This window comes from Cupressus sempervirens, chromosome 2, assembly GCF_028749045.1.
Source record: "Cupressus sempervirens isolate cs-2001-9-10 chromosome 2, ASM2874904v1, whole genome shotgun sequence".
NCBI lineage: Eukaryota > Viridiplantae > Streptophyta > Pinopsida > Cupressales > Cupressaceae > Cupressus > Cupressus sempervirens.
The window spans coordinates 770,561,404-770,584,142 of record NC_143119.1 but is presented as its reverse complement, the minus strand read 5'-3'; the positions used below and the strand labels follow the sequence as shown (position 1 = coordinate 770,584,142).

At 35.8% G+C, this 22,739-nt stretch overlaps 1 protein-coding gene across 8 annotated transcripts in view; it reads left to right on the top strand.

The window, feature by feature from the left end:
- The window catches only part of DBE1 (debranching enzyme 1), a 360,131-nt gene extending 337,757 nt beyond the window's left edge, over nt 1–22,374 (top strand). For all 8 annotated transcript variants that reach the window (XM_089815520.1, XM_089815524.1, XM_089815521.1 and 5 more), the window contains 2 exons: nt 4,340–4,420; nt 21,529–22,374. In XM_089815520.1, coding sequence (XP_089671646.1) covers nt 4,340–4,420; nt 21,529–21,595 — 148 coding nt within the window. In that variant the 3' untranslated portion in view covers nt 21,596–22,374. The remainder of the gene's footprint in view (nt 1–4,339; nt 4,421–21,528) is intronic.
- The last annotated feature ends 365 nt before the right edge of the window (nt 22,375–22,739 follow it).

Below are 22,739 nucleotides of genomic sequence, written 5' to 3'. Positions count from 1 at the left end.
CACTTGTAAGGCTTCTTCAACACACCTTCAAATTATAACAATATAATGATAAAGTCATTTATTAAGATAGTCTTAGTAAACAACTTAAAACATCAAGCTCCATTAATTGTAATGTCCCCATTTTTGCTAGCATCGGAGTTTCAGGGATTAGCCTATTTTATTGTGATCCTCGTAGGCTAATTATTGTGGATAGAGGGTCTTCTGAGGTAGTGGCTTGGCTTGGGAGGGTCTTATCTTCTCCACAATTCAATAAGCTATAGGTTGGTCTTCATTTGGCTCAGATTGGACTTCATTTGGGCTTAGTTTTGTGTACTTACTATTTGTGGTAAGTTGGGTGTTGATTGAGATGCACCCTTCTATTTTTGGAAAGTACATTTGGTCACATGGAGAAATAATAGGTATAACTCTTATTTCAAACAACATATTTAAACGATGAGTATTTTGGGAGATATTATATTTTTAGTGGCCAAAATATTATTAATTTCATTAAATGACTTATTTTAAAGTTATAATTTCACTTAAGTTGAGAGTTGAGTTATCATTGGAAAGAGTCATTTATTAATTAGTTAAGCCAAGTCAAGTGACAGAATCTAATGGAAGCTTTTAATTAATGTTGTCTGGTGAAGCTTCTTGAGTGAAGTTACATTTTGGCAACAAAAAAGGCCTTTGTGACTTTTTTGAGGTCTGATTTTTGTGCCCCTTGCTGAAGTATAAGGGTCTGAATTTTGAGTTGTTTTATTGGATTTACAGCTAAAATATTGTAGATTCAAATCTGAGATTTTGTTTTTAGTTTGCATTGACAATTGTGCTGAGGTATACAATTGGCCATTTCTCCAACTGTTTTACTGTGGCTAAGGAGAGTTTTGTGTTGAAGAATTTCACTGGCATTGGGCAAATTTATTAAATTTGTACTTGCATTTTTTATTCGAAGGGATTGGCTGATTATTGAAATGTGGCATTATCTACAAGCAGCATTTGGTTAGATGAGTTTCAGATTTGAACAATTAGGAGGCTGGGATTCATTTGGTTGCGCTGAGATTGGAATTTGAAGAGATACGAGTTGTTGGGGTTTATAGTCAGATCATGGCTGCGATTTGAATTTACAAATTGGCATCATTCATATTGCAAAAAAAATATGCAGATTGGCATCCATCCTTATATTACATTCCAAGTTGCGTTTGATGAGGAAGCTGGTTAGTTATTGTATATTTCATTTCCAGATTTATTGTGTCTACGTACAACACTATTGTATCATGTCCAATAAATGAAAAGTGTGCTAAGGCATTTAATAAAGTGGGGAGTTGCTCATTAATTGTTTGTCAATATTTTGATATCAATTTCCAATCAATTTGTGAATGTATCAAATTATTGAAAGAGTGAAGAACCAATTCCTATATTGGTATTATGTATGGTTATGTGCATCTATCCATCTTGTAATGAGCCTTGCTCAAAACTGATGACAAATTGCCCTTATTTGCTACTTGTAATTTTGTCAAACAGTTCATGTGCAGTCTTGTGACTTGCCGATATAGCATTTCCGTTTGAAGTTGCTGACTCAAAAACTCCTCTTTGTTCCCTTGAAATTCCGTCATACAAATTGAATGCAACTTCCCAACTTGCTGGTCTGAGTTATTAGTCTAGTATAAATACTTGAAGATGATATCAAAGTACTCTAAACGATTAAAATTCAATACCACAATCATAAATTCACATCCAAAGGCATGAATGAATTCTCTTAATCATCTACAATGCATATCAATTACTTCTAAGTAAAAGGATTTACACCGACAGCCAACTGGTATTTTGTCAAACAGTTGTCATGCATCTTGGTACAAAGATCAAACTAATACAATGACTTAGAACAACTACTTATTCCTCCTTCATTGCAAATGCCCTTCCAATACAATGCTGATATCAAAAGCCAAGACTCTGGCATCATACATATGAATGAATGCTTAAGTCTAATATAGACTGCCATCTACAGCAGTAGTATCTAAATAACATATAATCTGCATGAATAAACAAGGGAAACCTGGTTACGTTGCAGCCTTCTTAAAATATTCAATTCTTCAAAATGAGGTTGCCAAATAGCTCCAAAATGATGCGCCCAAGCTACTAGAAGGACCATGAACTCACTGAATTTCTTATCTAATTTTTGATGCTTCCAAAACATGAAATTGCCCCTGTCTGTAGTGTGCTCAGCTTGCTTTGAGGTTATTAGAAATTCGTCCCTCCTTGTATCAGCAAATCGTCCCCTTAGGAATGGATATTTGGGACTGCAGCTTGATGGCACCTGGTTCTTGAAATCACCTTGAGTCTCCAATGAAAATGCAATCAATATCTCCAAGTATGATGCCCTCAAAAACCCAATGCAAAAGTCTGAAGCAGCTGCCCCTGGAAAAACTGCTCAAGGGAATCTAGATTTTTCCTGCAGCAAGTTCCTATAGCAGCAATAACATTGTAGCGAATTACTATAGCAAAGTTCCTGTAGCAATTTACTGTACCAGCGGTACTGTAGCAGGCTTGCTGTAGCTACGTCACTGTAGCAGCATTCCTGTAGCAATTTACTGTAGCTGTGTCACTGTAGCAGCACCCAACTTATTCTTTCTCCACAAATCTAGCCTTAGGCCACAAATTTTTGCCCTAATGAAGTGACTGAAATATCACCTCCAATCTGCAATAATTCAAGTGATATTTCACACCCTCAAAATTGCTATCATTGTGAGTTTTCGTTCCCAAAGACAAATTGATTATCTGTAGACCACTTGGCTCCACAAATACTCAAGAAGAAATCATCAATCATCAATATCAAATCTGTCTACCTTAATAGTGAGACCTCAAGGTCTATTTATTCTTTTTTTCCTCTAGAGTTTGGCCTCAATAAAATAATATTATCTCTTTTTTTTTAACTTCTAGAAGATTCCAATATTTTTTTATTTTTTTATTTTTTGCACTTTATAAAATATTAAAATATTATATTATTAATAAAGTGCATCTCAACATCAAATTATAAAATAAGGTTTCCATAAATAGAAACAATAATGATATATGACAGAAAACCTTACTCCAACCAAAAACTAAGCCAAGTAATCATCGAATGATTGCCAGATGACTCTCTCACCATGCCTCATTAGCCTACGAGAGCCGTTAATAGGCTAATACTGCTGATATGTCATTGTCAACTAGAGGGGGACATTACACATCTCTAGTTCATTTGCTTCAGTTTCAAGTCGACTTGCCAAGTGTTTGACAAATTGTCAAACATCTGAATAATTGATTTATTTTGGAGTTATAACCAGCTAGGGGTTATTACATTAATTGACCCAATCCATTACTGATGATGCCAAACATTAAGTGCCTCCAATGCACTACTAAAATAGTAATCACCCACAATTGACTTACAATAAATAGAAAATCAACCAACCGAGAACCTCGAAACTATTTGTTAGCTCACGAGTGTTGCAATGATGAACTGACCTCTCCCAACTACAAGAACCCGCTAAAAATGGGGACATTACACCAAAGGTCAAGGGGAGGGACCTAGTAGCCTAGATAAAAATGTACATAGAGATTATTTTACGGAATAGAATTGAATTTATCAAATAGACAGAAAGCAGATAAGATTGATTAGGGGATAGGTTAGGATTACTAATCCTTGACTATACAACTAAGAAACTTAGCATATAAACTATTTGGGCATCATTTCAGCTTCTAGTATATGTGGGAAAACCTCCTTGGGCCAGGAGGACATTCCTGCATATATCTATAAAAGGAATCGGAAAACTCACTTTTAAAATTGTATTGTACAACGGGAAAGAGGATTCAGTTGTATGTACTGTAATAGAAAGGTTGAAATTTTAGACAAGTAGTCTGCCATCAATAGACCAAGTGGCAACTTGCATTGAAACAATGTTTTTTTACTTAGTAAAGTTTTCGTTTCTGATAAAGGTGTAATGTCATTTGCCATTATTATCATCTGATTTTCTCTTTTCCCGAGGTTTCTAGTAAATAAAAATATCAACGTTTTTATGTGGAATTCTTTGGTTGTGGCATGCGATGTTCTCACTTTGGATAGCAATTCTCTCTCTAACATTGTCATTTGATAACAAGTAGCAGATTGGGGTATTGAATTTTATGAACCTTGAATTCTACTTGTTTTAGAGAGTTCACAGATCATTTTTACCCCAATCATTCATGGAATGTAAGAGCTATTAAAAAAAATTGTTTTGTTTTTAGTATGTAAATTTAACAAATTGTTTGTTCCTTCACTTGTTCAAAATATTCATCGACTCTTGGTTACATTTCTAACGAAGATGTGGGATTTTCTTGATTAAACCAGGCATCGTTTGGTTGATACAAGTCTTCCTTTTCCAGAAACTTTATCAAGAGAGGCAACAAGCATGGATCTGCCACCAATAAGGTGACAGTTGTTATATTGAACAAGTTGATTAAAATCCTATGGTTAAACTGTTGAAGCATACTATAAAATTTCCAGTCATCTATCCATATAGTTGAATCTAGTGAAAATTTTCTAGTGTATTAGAACACGAATAACATTTTTAGAAGATTTAGATAGCATAAAATAAATCTTATACATGTATACTTGTAAGATTTAGTGTCATATGGGCCCTGAATTGCTTGTACGTATATGTAGAAACTGCTATACTATTCTTCAAGTTAGAATATATAGCTTAAAATGAATCCTATACATGTATACTTGATTTAGCGCTATGTGGGCCTTGAATTGCTTGTACGTATATGTAAAAGTTGCTGTGCTATTCTTCAAGTCAGAATATTTTCTCCTAGAGTTAGAGTAGCTAATCTGGGAAGTGAAAGTGCCATTTGTTGTTCCATTAAATTATTTCTATAGCTTAGTCTATTATCTGTTTAGAGTGCATCTACATTATTTGATGATTGTACCCTAAAAGAACAATTTTTACAGTACAAGAGAAACAAATTTTAGGCAAAGTCTGGAATTGTAAATGAGATAGGGAGTGTTTAGGGTATCTCCATCCAGATTCGAAACTGTAAATGGGACAATTTATGTAAATCGTTGAGCATTCTAACTTTGCTGTGAAACTAAAAACAATAGATGAACATAAATGCACTTTAAAATTTGTGTGCACTTGGATCTGAACGCAAGTTAGATTGGATCATGAAGACATATGATTCCCATGAAAGAATGCTCTACTACAACATAATAAGCAACTTAAAGCCACAAGTGTAACAATTTGTAGGAAAGGTTTTTTATCGCATATAGGTACTTTTGTCTTTTTATTTTGCAGGAAACAATTTTTATTGTTCATTCAGGAGCTGGAGGCATCACTGTATATGTATGTTCTTCATAAATACTAATACAGAGATATTAATAGTTTTTTATTGAAATATTTCTCAATCGGCAACTGGGGAATACCTAAGCTGGAGTTGCAATGGCATAAATCTAACCTTCTATATTTGAGTAAGCATTTTTTTTTTAAACAAGAGAATTTAAAAGGGAAAGAACACCAACAGCCCACTTGGCCAATATATTTTCAAAGAATTGAAGGACCTTTATTGGTAAGATTATAGTCTCCTTCGGATTGAAGGTTCTGAATATTTATCTTATATTTATATTGATCTCCTTAAGATACATATATAAGATAAATTGGATTAATATTGTAATCTTGATGGTTATCGAATGAGTTATTGGAAGTCACCCTTCGGTGATTATTAGTTATGTAGAGTCAAGCCACAGAGGGCCATGACTCCTTGTGGCATATGCCATGGGAGAGTCATGTCCCTCCATGGACATTGTAAGTATTAATATGACGTCGATGACTGCTGTAGAAGATAATCAATTACAAAGGCATTATCAACTATCAGCAGTCACATAAAGAAATCAAATCAAATACAGTTCAGTCATTGCATAAGTTAAAATCTAATCCAGTCTTAGCATATATTCTCAGTCTGAAATAATATATGTGACAGTCCAAATATCAAACTGATATACAAGAGTTCTGATTTCCTCTATAAAGATCTGAATATATTTTTAACATTTATAGGTTTATTTGAATTTTAGTATAAATAAACAGACTATAGAAAATGCACCAAAAGCTCAATCTTATGACAGTCTAATTCAAATTTGTTATTTTGTGACATCAACTTTCCAGTCCATAATGAGCTAGAACTTCTGGATTACACTGTGTATGATTTATTTGCATCAACATTTCAGATCAAGCTCCTTGATCCATCGGGATAATAGAGCTGCAGCGAGAATGTTATCCTGATGATGGATCAAGGAGTTTGATCTGAAACGTTATACAAAGAAATCATACAAAATGTAATCCTGAACTCACATACGCAAAATGCCAGCAAATTAAGATATCGATTCTTTTATAATCATTTACAAATTCAGTAAAGCTCAAATATAAGACAAATAACATAATAATACATTGAACAACTTTTAATTTTCTTTCATTAATATTTGATAATGAATAAAGAAATAGCATCAGCCTCGAAGAATTCTTTATTTGTAAGGACAATATAAGCTCAAACCACCACTGTCCACCCAAAAGGAAGAGAAAAACATGGACCTCATTCAATTCAAAATTGCTTCTAATCAGTGTGTTTACGATTCTTCTCTGTTTTTATTCAGGAAATTTGTATGCCTTTTTTCTTCTGTTTTTTGACTGTGTCCTTCATTCCATAATGCTTTTATGTGATACCTATAGATTTGATGAGGGGCAGTTCACAAGGTCCTCATCTTCAATAAGGAAATGATCTTGGTCTTCATATTCATAGACTCCATTGATACACCATGGACTTTAAGGCATAGGACAACTGCAATAACCCTGTTCAGTTATTTCTCTTAAACACACCAATTTTCTATGCTAAATTGTTGTTTGACATTTCATCAAACGTTTGGCAAGCAACACTAATACCAGATATTGGTAAATAATAAACTAGGTTGGTACTATTGGAAAACCATGAGCATTCACTCATCAAATTTCGGTCTTTGTACTGATTGAACTATGATACCCATATAGTGATAAAAAACAAAGAGCAATTCCCTCTATCATTCACTGCTTTGCATAATAATCAAATTGCAGATTACAATTTATTTATTTAAATTAGAACATTGAACCTGGTGATGATGCTGTGGCAGTCAATGAACTTAATGCCACCCTCCTATGAACCAAATTACAGTCACAGCCAATACTTCAGACTTTATCAACTCTCACGCTGGACTCCAGAATTAATTTGCAGGTCCTCAGAAGTAATTTTGCAAGCCTTAAACACTAAACACAGGTCTGTAGAATGTGGTGCAAATCCTCAAGGATAATTCACAGGTCTTCTCAAGGCCTCTATTACCCAGCCACGACCCTTAAACGCTGCCAATAGTAACTCCAGCAAGCTGGCCATAGACAGGCAGAAATTGCAGGTTTGAATAATGAAAACACAGCCCCCCTGAATGAGTTTGCTGCTGCCTGAATGGTGATTGCAGGTCCTTTGGAATGAACCACAGGCTGTAGATCAAATCACAGCCTCAGTATGAAATTGCCCAGCCTCCAATAGATGACGCCTCAACCTCCAGAATTGCAGATGCAGGTTCATGTGGAAGTTCCAATGAATTTCTTCACAACTCCAAAACACAATCTCCAGCAGTAAGTTCCTCCTTAGCCACAGTAATTAGTAAATACAGTATGAGAAAAATAATAATTCAAATCAAACAATTCACAATACCTCAGCTGTGAATCACAAGGCACTTCTCAGAATCTCAAACTCAACCCTTATACCTCACAAGGGCAGCAAATATCAAAACCTCAAAAATGTCTCAAAGACAACAAAAACAAATAATAATATTCAATTCAATAATCAGACACCTTTCCTTTCACAATGAGCCCATATTTATAATCTCCAAAGACCACTTGATTCCCAAACGAAACTCCCCTCAAGAAGCTTCACCAACACAACAATAATTAGAAGCTTCCATTAGATTCTTTTAATGAATAACAATCCCTCGCCTGTTTGTATTTAATATTTGACTTGGCTTATAACTAATTAAATTAATGACCCCTTTCAATGATGACTCAACCCTCAACTTAAATGAAACTATAAATTCAAATTATAACTTTATAATAAGTCATTTAATGGGATAATAATAATTTGGCCACTAAAAATATAGTAACTCCCAAAATACTCATTTAAATATGCCGTCTGAAGTAGGAGTCACACCTATTATTTCTCCATTTGACCAAAAGCACTTTTCAAAAATAGAAAGGGCCCACTTCAATCAACACCCAACTTACCACAAATAGTATGTACACAAAACTAAGCCCAAACAAAGCCCAATCTGAGCCAAACAGAGACCAACCTGTAACTTACTGAATTGTGGAGAAGACAAGACCCTCCCAAGCCAAGCCTCTACCTCAGAAAACCCTCTGTCCACAATAATTAGCCTACGAGGATCACAATAATAGGCCAATCCCTCAAATATTGATACCAGCAAAAATGGGGACATTACAGTCCTCACTCCCCAAGATTGCTTGTCCTCAAGCAATCTGACAGCACAATGAATTCCAACCTCCACCTGGATCCGAAATGAAGAAGTAGGTGACACCCCTGTCGACATTGAACCAACAGAATACCACTAACATCATCAAGACCAACAACATAACCTATAACATAGTACTCAGAACCTGTGGTGATGAGTAGGAGTTAGGATATCATCAAAAGACAACTCCGAAGGAAATCTCAGCATACTCTTCTTCACAGTCACCACCCACATGATATATACTGGATTGGAATCTTGATCATCAACCCCCACAAAAGATGTAGGTACAGGAGAACCAGGTGCAACATGGGGTTCTCTACCGATGTCAACAAATACACTCATCCCAACAGTACTTGTAACTGCAATGAATGTAACTACATCCTCATCTGAATGTGTGGCTATAGGAACATCACCAACTGTGTCTGTAGGAAACTGAATTGTGTTTACAAATGGTGAAAACTGAGCCCAACTCCACTTAGGTGAGTGATCAACATCAATCTCAAAATTCAAATTGTCATAAGACAATGCCAAATCCATCTCAAACATAGGATTGTCGATAAAGTGAATCTCGACATTGTGTTGATCAATAGTATGACATAACTCTATTTTGACATGGCTCACCTCATCATCAATAACATGTGTACTATCATCAGAGCACACATCTACAACTGCATGCATACTGCTAAACTCCTCGATAGATGGCTTAATTGAAACAAAAGTGGTTGCCGATATGACAGTATGCTCGCATGCTCCTAGCTCCACTATCACTGCATCGCCATCAAATGCACAATCCTAGAATTGTATCATCTGACTCAACTTGACATGAATTCCAATCATACTCCACATCCACTGTGTCCATCTCATGCAATGTCTCATAAGAAATGTCTCACACATCTATAGCCGTCATTGTATCCACACATTTCACTCTTCAAAAACGTGATATCACGCTTTGTAGAAATCTTGGATTTGAAATCAGTTGGGTCATCCATTTGTGATTTTGATTCAACTCATTTACTAACACATCCAACTCTTTCACAATGCTTGGTATCTCAAATTCTCCATTCCTAGGTCTAGTATGCCCTTTGCGATTATAATTTCTACCCGAAATGAATCTCATGTCACCATTGTTGGGAGGCCGGTGCCTCTATCCCCTCTAGGTGAAGGTACCGTTCAGCATAGACTGGTGGATTTGTGACGTGCTTAATTGCCTCCCATGGATCCTTGTCTCTAGTTGTTGTGATGTTCATTGACAGCTTGATCTTTTGGTGTAACGACAATGGTGATTCCAACAAATGGTATTAGAGCGTTGGGTTACGGGTTCAAATCCCTTGGGTCATGCTGAGGGGGGGATTGTTGTGAGGTTGGTGCCTCTGTCCCCTCTAGGTGAAGGTACCGTTCTGCATAGACCTATGGAATTGTGACATGTGCTTAACTGCCTCCCGTTGATCCTTGTCTCTGGCTGTTGTGGCGTTCATTGATAGCTAAGAAACAAATATTATGATTTGTATATTATTTGAAATAAACAAATACAAGATTATTAATTAGGTAATAATTAAATTATATATTGCTAATATATTATTCATATATAATAATTGTATATTGATAGTATACTAATTCATATGGTGTAACATATGAACAAAGTTATAATAGTAAACATATTATAATAATGTGACTAAAAGTCACAACCCATCTAAGAGACACAATCTACCTTTTGGGTCACATATACATAGGGAAACAACACAAAAGTAGTGAAGGCATTGGGGGAGGGAAGAAATCAAACAGATAGGAAAGAAGATGATTACATTAAGGAATAAGATCCAGTCAATGACCCATTATCTCAGAACATACAAATTACATCAGCAGTTACAAAATAGAGAATACAATCAGCACAATGCAGCAAATAAAGACAAGGTCTGAACATAAATTTAGTGATGGAAATATATTATTTTGTAGAATCATTCAAACACTATCATTTTCCACAACTGAAATCATACTCTGAAACTGACCGGGAGATGCTTGAGTAATCACAGCAGGGAATGAAACTCCTACATATTTGGCCTTAATAGCTTCCTTGGCCCTATCCATGCCCTCATAAATGTAGCCCATAAGGGCTTTTCGCCATCAGCAACTCGTAAGAGGGATATAAGGGGCTCAGTGATCTACAAAACAATTAAACAAAAAAACAATTTAGTGAATGATGAAACTTTGTAAAGTTGCACAATGAAAATTAATTTACCTCATACTAAATTAATTTATAAAATTTTAAGACTTAAACTTTTAAAATTTAAAATTTAAATTACCTCCACAATCTTCAAACATGGCTCCCAAAAACCTTCATCATCATAAATGCATTTTGTTGCATCTATCCCTGCAGGGTTGGTGGCAAAGGAGGAGGAACTTCATTCTAGACCAACAAACATGCACCTCAACTCTAACCTTGAAGTCGGCAAGGATTTTAGTGTGATAAAGTTAGAGGCATATCTTGTGATACTAGGACGAGCCAACTCCTTTCCCTTCGTGTATTGCCTCATAGTGCTGAGGACCAAGGCATGATTGTAGATGAACTTGCAAAGATTTTTGGCCTTGGTAACACATGATTTCACCCATACAAGCTTGCCAATATCCTCTAACATGAGGTCGATGCAATGGGCCGCACATGGAGTCCAAAAGATTTTTGGGTGTCTCTCCATCAAAAGTTTTCCTACAGCAATTTTAAATTAGTTAGTAAACAATGAAAATTTTTGATGTATTAAAAGACTTTTAATTTCCAAAATTTAATGAAAAACTAAAACAATTTTTTTAGGAGTAGAACTTAGAAAGTTAGAAGTTAAAATTTTACCTGCAGCAACATAATTAGCTACATTATCAGTCACCTTTTGAACAACATTCTCTTCCCTCACCTCCCTTATGACCTCCTCAATAGTCTCACATAAGAATGTTGCATTTTTCACACGTGAGGAAGCATCTATGGACCTCAAAAACATGGTGGATCCTGAAAGTGAAAATTAAACAAAATAATTATCATTCAAGAATCAATAGTCAATAAAACAAAATTTTCGTTATTCAATAATAGTATACATTAAATTTTAGACTTCAAGAAATAGAGCATGATGAATTACCTCCGCTAGAAACAAGAAAATTTAGGAGGGTTCTATTCCTCCTATCTGTCCATCCATCCGTCATAATGGTACACCCCTTTTGGCTCCAAATCCTTTTATGGTCCTCCAACTCAAGTTTCATCTCCTCAACCATATCTAGTAAGAGGGGGCCACTCAACTCTTCTTCAGTGGGGGCTTTGAACCCCGCACCACAGATGGAAACTGGATCAATCATCCCCTGCCAATAAGGAGTCCTGTTACATTTATAAAAACATTTTAATTAGCATATTTCAAATTTTCAACATCAAGTTAAAAGTATAAAATTGAATATAAATTTTAAAACTTAAAACGTAAAACAATCAAATATCAATGAAGTTGAAATACTTGGCTGCTATAAATGGAATGTTGCAGAAAAAACAAAACTTGCAAATTGCTCTTACTCTAACTTCATGTATCTCCCTATTCCAGCCCATGTTCTCAAGTGAGAGTTGTGCACCAGGAGTGGTACGCGGTACAAAAAAATTGTCCAACCTACTAGATTTTCTAACTCTAGGACGAAAGGCAAAGCTAGTACTACTAGAAGGAGCAGCAACTGTAGCACCACTAGAAGTGCAAGGAATAGATGAAGAAGAAGAATGAGCAACAGAAGCACTAGGACGATAGGGGGGAGGGGAAGAACCTTCTCCAACACAGCCTACTGACTCAAATACATTTGCAGATGAGCGTGGAAGGGAACTAGAACCAACTTGAGCTAACTCTTCTAATTGTTTTCTTTTTAATTATTTTTCTTGTTCATATTTTTCCAAGGTTACATAACAAAAAAGTTGAGCCTCAACAGTTGTAGCTCCACTAGGCTCAGTATCATGACCACGTATGCCAGCAATATGGTATTTTAATCTATTTATCCCCCCACTATTAATGGTTTTGCAAAATAGGCATTTTGTTTGAGTTCTCTTTCTACCCAGAAAGTCTATGGTGAACTTCCAACACTCTTTTATTGCCTTTAGAGAGCTTGGGATTTTTTACCTCCAGAAGCCATTATGAGTAAGAAAAAATGTAAAGGTTGCTGCAATAAGACATTTTAGACCAAATATTACCATTTCAGCATTGTATTTTATGAGGATCTAAAGTCAAAAAAAAACTCATAAACAAACAAAAAAAATTCATGCAAAAAATCCATAAGCATAGAGGAAAAAATCATCAAAATCTAAACAATCAACTCTTACCTCTTTCAAATGCTTTGGGAAGTGTTGAGAAGAGCTCCTATAAACTCCTTGATGATCTAAATGCAAGCTCTACTGTCACAAATGCAAGCTTTTCTCCTCTTCCTTTCAACTGGTTGCAAAATAAGAAAACTCTATTTCTCTTCTACCTCTCTCTCTCTTTCTTCTTTTCACTATAGAGTGTTATGGGAGCCCTTTTAGGGTTATAAGAGTGAGATTTTTTAAAAAACATTAAAAAGAGTTGCAAAAAAATTATATTTTAATAGTCGGATTTTTGCCTGCCGCGGCTGGGTCAAGCTCTGCCGGATCAAGCGAGTCACTCTGTGACTCACGAGTCACACGAGTCACGTGAGTTAGGCCACATGACTTGCCGCTCACAAGTCATGGGTCATTGTGACTCGACAGGGTCAACACGGCTCACTGACTCGCGTGACTCGCCATGAGTCACGTTACCATAGTTCATTCTTCAAACTAGAAGAGGGGACAATACAATAACAATCAAAATCTAAACTTAAACATAAAGCATGGCCTATCTCTTTGAGATCCTCGTGAAGAAAATAGCAATTAATTGTGAGAGTTCCAATAAGTTGTGAATTCAAAATTTCTGACAGGCCCAATGGGCCAATTTCCATGGTTGGTCAAAGATATAATCTAACCCAGGATGTTGGAGTCTGATTTCAGCTACTATAAGTTGACTCCTTAAAATGGCATATATGATTAATCCATTGGGCAGTGGAGATTGCCGAAAATTCAGATAGATTATGCATCGATGACTTCTAGATCACAAGAGAAGACACACCAACTTATGTGAAATCAAAGAAGATCCATGAAAATTATTCTATTTGATATGGCAGTAAACTCATAAATACTTGGCTCGATATGTACTTAATAGAGCCTTGACAAGGAACATATGTAATGTTTTTGTGCATAATAATGATAAACAACAATAAATAAAAGAAAAAAAAAGTACAAGAGACAAGACATTTATCCTCGAAAAATCCTCCCACAAGAGGGAAAAACCCAGCCACACCAGAAAAATATTATTTTATTGATAATAAAAAAATGTTTCAATGCAATGCTTTCCACTGAGTACAACATATATAAAGAATTAACACTCTTCATTTCACAATTGAAGGTCTCTTCAATTTCTCAAACAAGTCTTTTCGTATTTCCAAATAGAGATCTCTTTGCATGATGCATGACACATGTTTACCGTACAAGGTAAAGATACTTAACACATGTAGTATAGCACAATACAACACAGAATAGATACTTTATTCATATATGCAATATGCACTCAATGCTTACAATCCAAATACAATGATTACAATGATTCTCCTGATGTTCTCAAAGTCCCTTCTAAACAGTGTAAATATACTTTCCCGAAGGGGTGACTCAATTGTCATTCGCCTGTTTGGATACAATTCTACCCATTGACTACAATATAGATTTTACCGACAACATCATCCCCCCCAAAAAGTAAAGTCGTCTCTGGATGACAATTACAAAATATCCGAGAAAAATTAACAAAATAGAATACACTAACTGTGACTAACTATAACAAGATAGATCTTTTTCCGTCACATCACATTCACATTTCTCTCGTGCCTGCACCAAAGTGGTTTCCAAAACACTTTGCATCTGTAGCCGTTGTTAACACAATATTGTCTCCTTAGCCAAGCTGTGTCGCCTTGTCTACTTCCAACTCCTAGGTACACTGATCCAAGTGTCACTCTATTGCCTCCAATTGGATGATTAGCTCCTCCCGAGCTCTCTATGCATCCACCAAGACAGCCTTATGTCCAACACCTACTCCGAGTGCCTCAAAGTGTAGCATCCTTCTTGAAAGGCTTCCTCCAATGTGCTCTCCACCTTTGGCACGCAGACACTTCATGCCTGCAATGGCTCCAAGTCTCATCAACTGGTCACACTTCCCATGACTGATAACTGAACTGACTGGAGGTCTAGGGGGCATCATCCACAGCGTGGTCGAGGGGTCCTAACCATTGGACTCTTCATAAAATAAAATGTCACATATTTAAAGTGTGACACCTAAAACACATTGAATGTCACATCATGTTCACTTAAGATATTAGAAATATTTTCTCTAGTTTTTGACACAATTTGAGCATAAATTAGAGATAAAGATCTCTATCATAGCTACAATCTTCAACACTCCCTCTTAGCAAGAGAGAGATCTTTAGTCTGGTAGGCACACAAAGCTGCAACCGAAGATATCAATAATAAATTCTCATCACATTGTTATCTCAGCATAATATAATTCACCATAGTTACTTCATAAATTAAAGTCATGGAGTCACACACATGACTTCCACCATGCCTACTTGCAAAGGGGGTGATGTTGATGAAGGGTGCTCCCCTTAATACCACAACAAGCAATAGAAACAAAGAATGACACAAATTGAGAAAACAAAATGTAAGCTTCTTATTATCGCTGCAAATGCAAAATTAGAGAATTACGATATGCAAACCCACATGGGACCCTTTCTTACAACAGTTTGCAAGACAGTTGCGACTATCACCCAAAATGGAATATCTTGAACCGGAAATTTACTAATTTCTCTTTTAACAATATAATCAGCAATAAAACTTTGTAGATAGTTTCCAGCACAATAAAAAACCAGTAGAAATTCCAATAGGGATTTATTCAACCTTTCTCAAATATAACATTCAAACTCAAATATGGGCAAAATAGAATACAATGCTATAATAAAACCCGAGGAATTCTCCACAAGAATATAACCCGTTATTTCATAATAATATCTAAGACGTCGAGCATATAACCATGTGTTACAAACCAGTAAGATAAAACCAGCAAACTCTTATAACTACTTAAAATACATTATCGCATTATACAACAGCAATACAATAACCAGCACTACGAATCCAATCCTTAATACAAATTAATAGTCAAATTGGAATATTAGAATAAAAACTTATAAGCACACATGAAAAACTTGAACTGATGTCTCCCCGGACAATGGGTTTGCGTCCACTGTCTGCCAATACGAGGGGCTACGTCCTCCAACTAGATGAAAGTTGAAGCTTTCTAAGACTCTCACAAGAGAGAAAACTGAACTAAATAATAAATCAAGCATGACTAGCAACAAGCCTCTTTCCCCTTTTAATACACAAACCAAGACTCTTCAGCTCCCCTCTGGCTTTCGTCTTATCCCTTTGTGGCTCTTCAACTTCCTTAAAGCATTTCGTCTTGTTCATCCTTGACCTTTTGCCTTCTTTATGACATTAAATTGACCTTTTAATAAATTGAGTCTTCGTCTCATAGTCAATTTTAACATTATATAAAATATGTCTTCAATATTTCTAATGTCCCAAAAAGAGGATATTACAAATCTCCCCTCCTTAAAATTGCTTGCCCTCAAGCAATTAGTATCAAAATCCCATATGAATCTGTAGATAGCCTTATAGCCCAAAGTGAAAACAATTCCAGCCATACTACAAAGCAGGATGTCACTCTGTAATCTAACTCTCAACCGAATCCCTGAATCCCATATAACTCTCTAAAAAAACTCTGCACCTATGAGCTGAACAACTCTAATTAAGATATGTTGCAACGTAACTCTGCACTATGGTCCTTAGTTGACATCAAGGGAGAATATGTGGGACTATTTAAGTAGTAATTGTAGGGAGAAGTATTGTCTTAATATTCTGTCTACATTTATGGGTGAAGTAGTAGCTTCCAGAGGACATTTAGGACCATCAATCTCTTCAATGCACTGGGAGAAAAAGATGATCAACATGGGGGCTTTAGGACCTATATGGATTCCCAAAAAGAATCTATGCTAATGGGTGATGGCCTCTCAAAGACAAAGGGTTTGGCATTGCTGGTCTATATATTTGAAAAAAATAAGTACTTCTTGAGTCTTTAAAAAGGTAATAGTATATCCCTTGAAGGTTGTAGTAATTGGGTCATTTCAAAATGATTTTTTCCTTCAATCAAGTCACCCAATCCTAAGCTGCTCATGACTAGTTGGTTTTTTCTTTCAAACCCTTCGATTTTGGTGGTCATTCTAGCTTAAGGTGCCATAGTTAATGCACTTTTTAACCATCATAACTAGCTAGGTTGCATTTTTGGGTGGCATTGCCACACAAAAGAAGTGATTTTGACTTAGATGGATCAAATTTATTCTCAGTCGCACTTTTTACGTTATTGCCACCTTAGTTGTGTTTTTAATGGCATTGCCACCTTAATAAGGCAATATTCAATTATGTTTTGCATTCATTTTAACATGTCCCTCTTTCTAGAGCAAAACAATATATTATTATGATATTGCTATCAAGATTTAACTGTGTGATTTGGACTCAAACTCATTGACCCATGTTTCATGAGTAGTGATTCAACATGAATCCATCTCTAATGAGAATAAATGGAACACTTAGCACTCATTGGATCTAGGTGATGCTCACAGGAGTGAGCAATTGTGATCTCCTACTTATTAATTGATGAGCTTAAGGGGCTTTCTAATGAATGATTCATAAGGCACAAAACTTGGTGAAGATTTTGCAAATGGGGTTGCAAGCTTTGGGTTTAACCATGGACGAAACTTTGTAGTTAAGCGTGCTCAAGCTGGAGTAGTACTGGGATGGGTGACCTCCCAGGAAGCCCCAGTGCTTCATCCCTGTGAGCATCACGTAGATCCAATGAGTGCTAAATGTTCCATTTATTCTAATGAGAGATGGAATCATGTTGAATCACTACTCATGAAACATGGGTCAACGAGTTCGACTCAAAATCACATAGTTAAATCCTGATAGCAATATCACAATTTGACTTGCTATGGAAATTATCTTCTACTTATCAATTGATGAGCTTAAGGAGCTTTCTAATGAATGGTTCATAAGGCACAACACTTGGTGAAGGTTTTGCAAATAGGGCTGCAAGCTATGGGTTTAACCATGGCGGAAACTCCGTAGGTAAGCGTGCTTAGGCTGAAGTAGTACTAGGATGGATGACCTCTCAAGAAGTCCTGGTGCTTCACCCCTGTGAGCATCATCTATCCAATGAGTGTTAAGTGTTCCACTTATTCTCATGAGAGATGGATTCGTGTTGACTCACTACTCATGAAACATGGGTCAATGAGTTTGACTCAAAATCAGACAATTAAATCTTGATAGCAATATCACAATTTGACTTGCTATGGAAATTATCTCCTACTTATCAATTGATGAGCTTAAGGGGCTTTCTAATGAATGGTTCATAAGGCACAACACTTGGTGAAGGTTTTGCAAATGGGGTTGCAAGCTTTGGCTTCAACCGTAGAGGAAACTCTGTGGTTAAGCACGCTCAGGCTAGAGTAGTACTAGGATGGGTGACCTCCCGAGAAGTCCCAGTGCTTCACCCCTATGAGCATCACCTAGATCCAATGAGTGCTAAGTGTTCCATTTATTTTCATGAAAGATGGATTCATGTTGAATCACCACTCATGAAACATGGGTCAATGAGTTTGACTCAAAATCACACAGTTAAATCCTAATAGCTATATCACAATTTGACTTGTGGAAATTATCTCCTACTTATCAATATATTATTAATCTCTTTGATGCTTGGTGACACATTTTAACTACTTTTGCCTCTTGAATTGCCACCGTTGAGTTGTAATGCTACTTGAAATACGTGATTTTATGTTTGGTTATTTGGTTGCATTTTTTAAGCCATTACTGCTACACTAATTGCTCTTTTACACTGTGACAACCATAAGAATGTATGAAGTCAATTCAGTTTTTATCTTTGACTCCTCGGTCCTTTCATCCTTTTCAACCTCCTTGGTCGCACTTTCTTTGTATCATAGCAACCAAGTTTGTGCACAATGACTTAATACTTTGTACTCTGAGATACATTTTGCACATTTTATCCTCTATGGCCAGTTTGAACACCATTTTTGCCTTGCGCTTTCATGCCATGATTGTCATTAAAGAATAGCATTTCCTTTCTTCAACCATCAAGAATAAGTGACATAATGGATTAGACTTTATGATTACTTTCATGGTGCAATTTTCTAGGGCCTTTCGCTACTTTGGATATGGTGATCAAGCCTATGTTTGATTTTTCTTTAGAGGATTCAATGTTCCTGCTTTCTTGCCTAACCTTACACTAGCATGCCACTTGGACAAAATACTGGAGGGATCCCTTTTTACGGTCATCTATCTTGCATTCAATTCTAAGACTTTTGATATTTCCTCCATCCTTATTCAATGCTTATCAATTGTAGAGCTTGATCATCTTTATTCATCATCCCCACTTTTTTAACCTATAAACATCATTAGTTATGAAGAAATAGACTAACATTTGAGAACTTGGCATTTTTTAAAGGATACTTAATTACATTTGTAACATGATGAGAATGACATAATTATTGATTACAATTTTGATCATAGGTAAAAGCTTTGGAGGTGTAGTTAGCAACTTAGGACTAATACCATCTAGGTGATGCTTATAGAGGCTGAAGCATTTGGACTTCCCAGGAGGTTAGCCATCCCAATACTACTCTAATGCGAGCATGCTTAACCACGGTGTTTTTCCTAAATAATTTAGATTTATTGAGATGGTTGAGTCCCCAAGTCCCCATAAATTGTAGATGCTTCATCAAAGTGAGCATCACCTAGATGCAATTTATACTAAATGGACCATTCATTCTAGTGAGAGATGAGTGAACCAATACACATCAATTATTGGTCATTGAGCTTGACTCAAAACTACACATTGGAACCCTAATTTAAACAGGATAATTTGACGCTTTGGAAAATGCCTCCTACACATCAAAACACAATCTTCCTACCTATCAACAAACAAAAGGAAAAATGTTAAACAAAAGAAGCTATTAATGTGTTGGAAAAACTTAGCAACACTTCTATGTAATGTCCTTGATTTTGGCAAATCTATGCAGTTGATGGAGTTAGCTCATCATAGCGACCCTCGTGAGCTGACAAGGTGTTTTGGGAGTCTCAGTTGTGAACTTACTATTTTTAGTAAGTCTATTTTTGGCAGTTTCTATTTTGGTAGTACAGTGGGTGGCTTCAGCAGTTGGTCGTCACCTGCAATTAATAAAGTAATAAATTGCATGAGCTCTTATTTATTTGTTAATTATTGAGTTGCATTATTATAATAATGTTTATATTATTATTATAATGACTTGAAGAGATATTTCTTAAAAAGTGAGTTGGAAAGTTTCTAGTGTTGAGTTCTTTTGGGAAACTTCCACAATTTTTGAAGTGGAGTTTTAAGGATCCTTTGGCTAATGAAAGCTTATAAATAAGAGCTCATTTCATTGAGAAAGGCACGCTTGAATATATATTTATTTTTTGTGCCTTTACTGTTTTTTTCCCTTATTTCTAACTTGTGAGTCCTTGCTGAAGTATAAGGGTCTCATCTAAGAAATTCTTGGCAATTGTGCTAGAGTATACAATTGGGTTGTGCTAAAATATACAATTGGCTGACATTCTCCTATTGTATTTTCTGTAGCTAAGGAGAACAATCTGGATTATTTTTTATTGATTGGCTAAGGGTTTCAGGAGTTTGTGAAAAATCTAAGAATTCTATTCTTTGCAAATTGCTCCTACTGTACATATTGTATCCAAGGAGAGTTTATGCTAAGATTATATTTGAAGTTTAAGAAGACGGGAATTAGAACTGACTTTGCAACCAACACTCAACAATTCATCTGGTGCGTTTGAAGGAAATAGTTCTGAGCATAATGGTCTGCCGTTTTTTCCACCTGGGGTTGGGTCTGGACATCACTGGCCATCTGTAACCATTTGCAAGGTCTGGATGCCACTTGTGGGAGGCTGGTTGAGTGTGAATAAGGCCTGCAATCCATAATTTAGGAGCGGTGATCTATATCTAAGCCTATGGATTCAATTAGTGGCTGGGGTCACATTTGTGCTGGGCCAAACAAAGTCCGATCTGAGCCAAATGAAGACCAACCTGTAGCTTACTAAAATGTGGAGAAAATAAGACCCTCCCGAGCCAAGCCACTGACACAGAAGACCCTCTATCCACAATAATTAGCCTACGAGGATCACAATAATGGGCTAATCCCTGAAACTCCAATGCTGGGAAAAATGGGGACATTACATTCTATGTTGGTCAGAAGTCTAATTGTGATCATTCATATCTTGAAAAATCTTTGAAGCTTTTTCATGAGAACCCAAGGTTTAGCTAGATAGGAGAATACCACAGCATAAAACACAATATGATGGTTGATGTTTATTTGGTGTTGATAATACCAGCCCACTGTGAAAAAAACTCTCAATAATTAGAAACTTTAATAATTTCTTAATACTAAGAGGAATAAATAATGATATTTATTTATTGGGTTCAAATCATCTCTAAGAAGAGGATATTTTTATATTTACTACCTCACCCCCTCTCTCCCCACACTCGTCTTCCCTCCATAGGCCTCTCCCCCTCTCTGCATATATTTTTAATATATGCACATAGGTTCACACGGGCACTAGTATTTATTCATTCTTATATGTTTTAAAGCTGATATACTGACTTTTCCCTTTAGAATTCTGAATTGTTCTGCTACATTCAGTACTTGCGACATCTGTTTTAATACATCTGGACATTATGTTATTAAGCAAAAGTTTGTGACATTTATATTTTTCTAACAATTTTTTGATTCCACTGCAGATTTACAACTTATGAAATAAAGCCTCACAGCTGTGTTTTGTTTGAAGCTCGTTCAAGTAAAGATTGAGATTGATCTAAAGATCCTAACATGAAAAGGAAAAAGATTGACATTAAAAAATATGAAACACACTTCATATCAAGTGACCGAGTCATATATGACATGTTGAGCATTCAGTTGGAAGGCTTATTGCCTATTGTTGAAAGTGAAATTGTATCATACTTGTTCAATAATATCATGAAATTGTTTAACTTAGCTTTGGTACCTTATAGAAAACAAAGGACATGTATGTAATCTATGAATGCACTGTTTTAAATATTCTTTACAAATTTAATTCTATTCAACAAAGCTTATGAATACACACTCGAAAAGATTCTATGTATAGTGATTTTTAAAAGAACTGGATGTAGACATTTGTTAATATTTGATATATTTTTCAACTCGACAAAGATGGTGTCTTCCCAATGGTGTTCGCATTCAGTTACAGAAGTTAGCTTGGTTAAATGATTCTAAAACCTATCGTCAATGTCAAAACATGAAAGGTTTTGTATCATTTGAAAAGAAACTGATGGTACCAAAGCTGAAATTTTCAGTGTGAGGAAACTAGTATGCAGTGTGGTCATATCAAGTTTGCTGGCTACTAATCAGGAGCTGAAGGAAGATGCGCAGCAGAGGCAATGTTATCAAGACTAGGAATACTTGGCAACTTCTTCAAGAACTAGTGATACAAAGTATGGTATATTATTCATCTTCCGGAGTTGAACAATCTGATGACCATTGTCTCTCCAGTATCTGTGATTGTGAACTTGTTTTCCTTGAATAAAGCATAGACAAATGGTAATTTATTATATAGCGTACCCATATTGATGGAAAACTGCAAATGCATTCTTTTGTTTTGTGTAAAAGAATGTCCGCACTAGCACATTGCACAATTAAATTTAGTAGGTGGGAAATTTGTTCTTAGCCCTTAAAACATCACCTATTTATTTCATGCACTTGCAGTTGTGAGATTGCATTTACTTAAACCTCAACAACAAGAAATGAAGTGTATCAATGTTCGAAATTAGGTTATTCAGAACATTAATGATTTATAAGGAAGGTCCCTTGATTCTAAAGAATTCAAACGATGGGGGCATGAGATAGAAGACAAAATGAAGTCATTTTCATCTGGATGGAGAATTCTATTTTTTGGGGATGATCACTTTTCTTTCAT